The sequence below is a fragment of the Branchiostoma belcheri genome, unplaced genomic scaffold (assembly GCF_001625305.1).
Source record: "Branchiostoma belcheri isolate BF01 breed outbred unplaced genomic scaffold, Haploidv18h27 scaffold88, whole genome shotgun sequence".
In the NCBI taxonomy this organism is placed as follows: Eukaryota; Metazoa; Chordata; class Leptocardii; order Amphioxiformes; family Branchiostomatidae; genus Branchiostoma; species Branchiostoma belcheri.
Genome location: NW_017804553.1, coordinates 1,116,911 through 1,125,260, shown reverse-complemented (window position 1 = coordinate 1,125,260; position 8,350 = coordinate 1,116,911). Strand labels below are relative to the sequence as shown.

Below are 8,350 nucleotides of genomic sequence, written 5' to 3'. Positions count from 1 at the left end.
ATTCACTTATTGGTTTGGCTATTCAACCCTCACAGCCAAGGCAGTCCAACTAGCCAGTGGCTATTACAAAGGGCTTGCCCAGCTGACAAGACATGACAAAACATTACAGCAACATACACCAGGTCCTTTCCTACAAAACAGAACAGTCAACCTCCCTGCTACCTCTCATTACTGCTTAAAGAGACGAACATGAGATATAATAGGAAAAGGCTGGAGCCCAGGATGTCCTAAAGTTTCTTCCCTGACCAAGTTATCTGAAACAGTAGGTATCTTATCAGTGTTGTCAGCTTAACTTTGCTTCCCGCTACTGAAATGTAAGGCAGCTGGGAAAAAGTATTAAGATCACTTGTGAGGTAAAGGATGTGTCAGAGCAATTGAAAACAGCAAGAGTATATCATTGCAACTGCTAATTAATAAAGAAATTGTTTTTGTACTACTTGTTTATCAGATTACTCAAAACTTTAAAATAAAAAAAAGTTCCCTTCTACATTTCAGAGGAGTTATATTTTGGAAGTGCTGAGAAAAAAATGAAGCATTTTTTTCATATCTGACTATAGTGGCACATTTCTCTTTAACACAGTAAGAAAAGAGACAGTGACAAATTGTTATCTTCAAACTTTTAACTGTTTGACCTAGTTCAAGGGTCACTTCTAGGTCAGAGGTTGTGACCTTTTGGATCCAGAGTTTGGTCACTCTGTCAGTAGGTTTTCCCAGGTTTGATTCAGATGGTGCTCAGTTTCAACTCAGATGTTTCACAAAATCATATTGACAGTCCAAAATAAAGAAAATACCACATGACATGGTAGCAATAATATTGTAATCTTCACAACTGTCTCAAGATTTATCAGTTGTATTCTTCTGGGTTTAACGAGATCAAAGTTTCATAAAGGTATGATGTTATGTACATTGCGGTTTGCTATGGTCATTATATCATGAAGTGGACAGCTTGGCTATTGTTATAGATTGAGTGAAACTTTGCCTGGATGAAAAGACTTTTATGGCATTCTTAGTTCTGTAAACACTACAATAAATTTAAGGGTTATACAGCTATAAACCTAAGGTTTATACTATTGGTATAACTGATAAAAGCACTTGTGAGGAAAACAACAGTGTCTTGTTTTCTTCTACTAGTTCTAGTTACTAGTCCAAGACACTGGTAGCAAAATGTTTTCATCTTATCTGTAACATATTCTGACTTGTAAGATGTCTTAGTTCAAGACTTAATACAGCTTTGAACGTGAAAAAAAAAATGATAGAGAAGACCAGCATGGGGGAACTTGCTTGACATTATTTTCTCCAAGTTACCAGTCCAAGACAAGTTGGTAGAAGAAAGTTTTATATCTGTAAGTAGTGTAAGATGTATGTAAATTGCCAGATTTCTCAGCAGAAGACTTATTGCGGATCTCTTTGTCCTTTTCTTTCACTCTGAAGGTCGGAAAAAATGATGGAGAGGACCGGGGGAATCTTGCCTAACAATGGTGCAGCTGTGGTGGTCTCCAGTTTGAAGGAAAGCAAACCCACACACACCAGGCTTCAGTAGAAGAGAGGAATGTCTTAGCAACATGAGCGCTGGTGTCCTGCTATACAGAGTCAATGGCCATAGGATTGGTCTTCCTCCAGCTAAAAGTCATTTGGGCAAACATGGTAATATAACCTGTTTTACAGTGAAGGCATTCACACTCACTCTTCAACATTAAAACTCATAATAAACTATTCATTAAAATGATACACTGATGAGTACACATAACAAGATATGAGTATGAGCTACATAATCATGTTAGAAAATTCAATACAGTATTTCAAGTTATGAATGAAATTAGCTGAACATACAAATTGACATAGAAATAACCATTGATAATCACAGCATATATTGCCAAGAATAATTCAGGTAACCAGGCAACAAATAAATTTATTTGGCTCAATATGAAATGGTGTGTTACTCCCCCTATCACATTTCTCATGCATGACAACACTGAGGTGTCTCGAATGCAGCGATGTGTGTCAACTTGATGTACTCATCCACATTAAGGACATGACGATACCTACAGTAAGTACAGTATACAGGGCCTAAAGAAACAACTAAAACATTCTCTGGCACTGCTCTTAAATGTCATATTTTCTTTTGAGGGAAAGGAGTGCTTGAGATGAATATACAATATTGAATTAATTCTTTTTCAATCATTTCTTTCATACTACAAGTAAAGACCTAAACACTCATATAATATGTACTAAATTTCATGACAATCCATCCATAGCTTCTAGAGTCATGCCTCTAAACCACACACATCCAAACATGCATTGAACTTGAATGACTTTACAGTATTTACCAGTTCTGGTTCAAAGCCATCCACTGCAGCCATAACTCTGACACAAGCAGACCCTACGATAAGTCTAGCCCACTTCCCTCTTGTGTGAGAAGATAACTCTGTTGTTTTGCCAGACTTTGCGATAAGAATTGCTCTCCAATTCACCCACTTTGTCTGGCAGGCCAAAAATATCCTGTCTCGACTTGTAGGATCTGGAGAGGGATATTTTTGTTTAGGCTATGGAAGACTGGTAGACTTGTACTTGTACTTGAGCACAGGAAGTGTCTTTTTGAGGTTCAAACTACAATTTCTAAATGCAAACATTAACTTGAAGTTGTAAAAGAAGGCTAAAAACAACAGTTATAAAATGTACGGCTAACCAGTAAACATTTTTGAGCAGTATGACAATCCTAATGTTTATTAATTGAAGAGCCCCCTATGAACACCTTAGTGAACTGCACAAATGGTAAGGCAGTTGCGTATTTCTCAAGGAAACATTGTCTACATAAATGATATTCACCGTCATCTAAAGCAAACAGTAAAACAGTAAAACAGTAAAACAGGGAATTGTATTAGTATGATTTGATTAATTTTTCACTCAGTGTAGTCCCTATATTGTTGTAGAAGCTAGCTACACAAATATAGATAAATTACCAATAATTAAAGTGTTTTACGTGGTATAATCTATGTGCTGTCCTAGAAAAACCTATTTTGGGCAAAGCATTCCTTTTCAGTCATACAAAGTAGCCTACTATCCGTATAGGTACTTCTGGAAAGCTCTGACTGTTCCTTTCCTTTCGGGACCTTTACACGCACCAGGCACAACCTATCAACATTCTCAGAAACATGGTCTTAACAGGATGAAAGCCGTGTTTTCTTTCTGATACTGATGAGGATGTATCTAGCTTCTTTTCGGAAGTAGGAGCTTTCTTGTATCAGAAACAGACTTGTACCACCCTTAAGACTTGAGCCTTTCCACAAAAACATTGGGTAAAGCTACAAAACAGCTGCAACGTACAGTCCTGATAGGATCAGCAAGATTTCAAGTTTTCTTGCAAGAATTTAAGTTCTTTTTGTCATGGAGAGCCTTTCTCCTTCTTGGGTCTTTGCAAAAGTACACTGAAGCAAATGAGCAAGACTGGTGAAACACCAATTTAGGAACAGATATAATCAGATTTTCTCCTTCTCTAAGGTCAAGTTCACATGAAATTCTACAAAAATAGGAAAACTGTAGATTTAACGAGCATATAGATCATATCAAGACAGCCTTACCTTCTTGTCCCTTCAGTGTACCACCTCAGTAAAAGACAGATTAGCCAATTGTGATAATGAAAATGAAACGACTGCCAATTTTCGTAGCCACAGGGTCTGTATTCGAGCTTTGGTTGCCAAGATCAATCTCGTCCGTACATCCCAATATGTTTCACAGCTGGCTGCGCGACTGACGCTAATAAACCACTATGCTCCCGCGAGGTGAGAAAACCGTCATAACGAAGCCCAGCGGGAGAAATGGAATTCATTAATTTCGCAAAATCCCCGTTTATGATCAGCCTCCGAGAGCAAGAGTTCTAACGTTTCAAAGAGTAACTGTCACTGATATAGTCACCGGGATTACATAACCAAGGTTTTCGTGCCTGGTAACTAGGCGGTAACAATCCCTCTTGAGCAATGAAGAATTTTCTCGACTGTTTTTGTGCTAACAAGGGAAGTAACTTCGTACCGTTCAATCTTTCAACTAAGATTAATCTTGAGTGTATCCAGGGAACACTGAAACTTTCGTCCAATGAAGCATGATTATTCAATGTCTTAGCAACAAAACTTAACTTACAATCTAAGAAATGCATATTTTTTTAATACTTGCAAATGACTTAAGACATGAGGGTATAGCCAAACCTTGACTATCTACTTGGCCATCTTTCATCATCATCATCACCATCTTTCATAAGACTTTATCAAACTGAATAAAAATGACAACTAAATGACAGTCTAAATCTTAATCTAATATACTAAACATACAGTCAAAACTGCCCATGAAGACCACTCAGGAGACCAATAAAATCTAGTCTATGTGGACAGGTGGTCACTTCTTAATGCTTATGTCGACGGGAAAAATTATCTACAGTACAACCAAACGGTAGTCACACTGTTCAGGTGGTCTTAATGGAGAGGTAGTCACTTGTACAGGTTTGACTGCATTTGGTCATAGATTACTCACCGAAGTGGTTCAGCGTAGATGTCGAAGATGCTCTTGAGTGCATCAATGTAGTTTCTCTCCGTCACCATCAACTCATGAACAACTCTGAACCTGGCATCTCCAGCTGTGAAGCAAAGGAAAGATCTGTCAAAACAGTGATAAGCATCAAGTCACAAGACTTCTCTTCTCCAATAATACCAATAATAAATGACAGGACAGAATTTAGGTTATTTGATACAGATAATCTCCAAGCAAATTTACCGGTGGCTTCACAGAGGGTAAAAAAATGCTTTTTGACTTTTGCATTTTTTTTTGCCCACTGTCATGCCACTGGTAAATATGCTAGGAGATTATGAAAAGAGGGGAAAATGTTTCAAAGAAATGCTTATAAAACATAATGTGACCAGAATCAAAGTTATCTTGAATAGGTAAGTACAATATAATGAGAACAAGGACAACTACATATTACCAATACCTTCCACATCTGGCTTCTTGACTAACTTGATCTAAAAACGCTGCCTCACCTTATACCGTACCAGATGTGTTTTTAAAGGTGGCACTCCGGCAAATTTACTAAGACAGGCACCTTGTTATCTTTCCTGACTTCCTATACTTCCCAGGACCCAAATAATCCCATGTTCACCTTGGTGGCCCTCTGAGGAGTTCTTGACCTTGGGACATTTCGCTTAAGTCATGGAAAAATAAACCTGCCAAGTCGGCCCACCTGTTTCTGTCTTTACCTACAGCAGCGATCAGGCGTGAAACAATGCACTTATATTATAAAACCCTCAAGACTTATGGCATGTTATATTACATCTACAATGCCTCTCCCCCTCAAATTCATGTGAAACAATATGACATGAACCAAAATAACTAGTTTTCACATATGGAAACACAGCAAAATTTATGTGTTTATGGAAAGATAAAGTATTTCTAACGATACATAAAACTGCATTTCAAAAACTGCTTACCTGGCATACCAATAGTATTTTCTCCAGGACAAATACACCAAAGGTCTAATGAAGGCATTGTGCCACATGCATTACATTTCACTACTATATCATGCTAGGCCTTATCATTATTCTATAACTACAGGAAGTTTCAAGATTTGGCAAACATGACAAAGAACAACAACAATAGACGTGTTGTTCTGTAAATGACCACTATTTGAAGCATGAATTCCGTTTAGATAAATCATATAACCCTACCTGAGGCTATCCTCCAGGCTACCTCCCCTCACCACACCCAACTGTCTTCTGTTCCAAACTTCCTGTGGTTCTGCCCCACAAAAGGCCGTCAATCATACTTATGTAATTATAATGAGGGCCTGGCAACTGTCACAAGCCAGTACAGGAAAAACTATTCATACCATAATGTACCAATTTGATCACATGAGCCAGGGTCTATCGTACCTCCCAAATAACATCCTGATCTTTCAGAGTCTGTCTCTTCAGTTTTGTTTTTAAAGCTCAAGAAGAAATATTGTAACCTTGTGTGTTTCCTCTATCCAGACTGTACAGCTGTGCTTGTATGATAGTTCCAGAACAGAGAACTTCCATATGTCAGTAAGGTTCTCTTTTTTCATAATCTCTGAGTTGAACTTTAAAAGTTTTGACATTGTAACTTTAAGAGTGAATATCAACAAGATATTACAGTTACAAGGGGGCCTGCATGGGGGGGGGGGGACAATGCTCTGTGCTAAATTTTGGGAGCTCTCGATTACGCTTTACGATAAATTCGAAGTGGCTACAATGCATTATGTAGAATTAAAACAGCAAATACTCTCTACGCAAAATGTACTAATTACGCTCTACGTTGAATTAGAGCGGTCCGTCTATGCTCTATGTAGAATTCAAACAGCGGAAAAGGGCATGCGGGCCCCCTTACAACTGCAACTATGCAAGTTCATAAGTCGCTTCTCTGGTGGTCTATCTTGATGTGAAAAGTTCAGACACTACCCCTGCACTGGTCTGATAAGGAAGGCAGCTATCCTTGTCAGCAGATCTTGACACTTCAAGGCATCTATAAATTAATGTTTTGTTTGATAGGAAAGACCTTACAAGGTTATGCCAAGTATTTTTCCCCCACTGAGTTACAGTAAAGGTTTGGTTTTCAACTCAAATTATACTGATCACTCCTCAGTAACATCTGTAACTCTTGTTATCACACAAATAGTTAGTTATAAAGGGAGGAAAACATATCTACATGTATGTGTCCATGTGTTTTACTTTTTCAAACAGACAATAATGTTTGAAGCAGATAAGCCATTACTGAAGATTTTTAGTGATATAGAGGAACAGTGAGTCATAGATAAAGTATCGCATCAAAGGTTAGTGACTTTTTCTTTAATCACAGAGACTATCAACAGGTCACTCATATATCTGTCTTAAATGTCTTGTCCTTGTGTTCAAACGTAGCTATAAGAAACACATTGTCACCTTTCTGATGTAGTTTCAAAGGAACAATTTATAAAAGGATCTTTAAAATATTGGCCCCTGGGTGTATACCCTAGAAAAAGTGACACACTAAATTAGAATTGTTATATCTATAAAACAGCGCTATCTAAAAACCATTGCATATATGTGAGAAAGAGAGAAAAAGTTACAGGTAGTAAACAAACTCTGGACTGATGTTTGGAGCTGTTCTTATGTCTCACATGGCAACTGTTGCTTGTTGTGGTATAAGGTAAGCTGCAGGTGTTCAGACAATAAGGGCAGACGAGCTCAGACCAGGTACAAAACACACTTTTAAAACGGGGCTATAAAAGTAAGTGTACCTCTTGACCCTTTGACCTTTGACAAGTCGGTGAAATTAATGGCCTTTCAGTCATTCAGCTGACACAAAGGAAATGTTGAGTCCTGACTGACTGTTCTGTGCCTTTGTTAGAAGCCAAAAGAAGTAAATACTCATATAGACTTTATTTTCTCCACATAGCCACAATGCATCTCCAGCTATGATGCCGCATTTGAAAAAGCCATTTCAGATTTCAAGTCTATCATACCACAATCAAAAGTTGTTTCAGGATATGGACATGTTTCTGATTGAGAAATTCTCAAACAATTCTGGTACCTCCAAGTTCATCCCATTTCCTGTGTCTAACCTTTTGACCTGTCATGCTGCCTGTCAATCTTCCTCTCACCCACATGCTGTCAACCTACTCTGTCTAGACAAGCATACACACAAACCCACAGACCAACCCAAAACAATACCTTTTGCAAATTCTTTTGAAACAACTGTATCGTAGCCATTTTCTAAATAAAAAATGCCAGTAGTCTACTAAGACTTACATGACTTGAATTCCTTTGTGAGTGAAAGGGCATGCAAGCCGAAGCTCATCAAATGTGACCTTCGACCCTTAAATCTGCCTTCTCCTTCTCCACATCATGTGTTTTTCCTCTGTTTTCACCCCACTCGAATCCAAAACACCTAAATTGCCTGTTTATAGACAACAGGGCTCCTGGCCCACCAGAGATTTAGACAAAACCAAAACAAGACCTCTAGCTAAATGTCAAAAGTTGATATCTTAATCTAACTTCAAACAGACTTCTATATATACAGTGTTAGTAGTATTATCTGTCGTGTTGTAGAAAACACAATTAGGTTCCAATTAGGTATGTAATGATAATGGGTACCAGAGATGCACAGATACTGATGAATGATAAGTTGAGAGAAAAGTCTGCTACCTTATTGTAACCAGAAAACTTTCTTGGCCTTTGTGGCCTTAACTTTCTGCTGTGACCAATTCAAACTTGGTATCTTGGTATAATCTCCAAGCAGATCTTTTGGTGGGGGTAAGACAGTATCAAATTGGCCAGTCTGTATCCATTTCCCCACCCAAGGATCTTGGGTG

The 8,350-nt window shown here is 38.1% G+C and overlaps 1 protein-coding gene across 1 annotated transcript in view; it reads right to left on the bottom strand.

Annotated features, from left to right (window-relative positions):
- Positions 1 to 4,517: 4,517 nt before the first annotated feature.
- Positions 4,518 to 8,350, bottom strand: part of LOC109487341 — a 28,388-nt gene continuing 24,555 nt past the window's right edge. The window contains exon 3 of the mRNA XM_019791318.1: positions 4,518 to 4,624. Coding sequence (XP_019646877.1) covers positions 4,518 to 4,624 — 107 coding nt within the window. The remainder of the gene's footprint in view (positions 4,625 to 8,350) is intronic.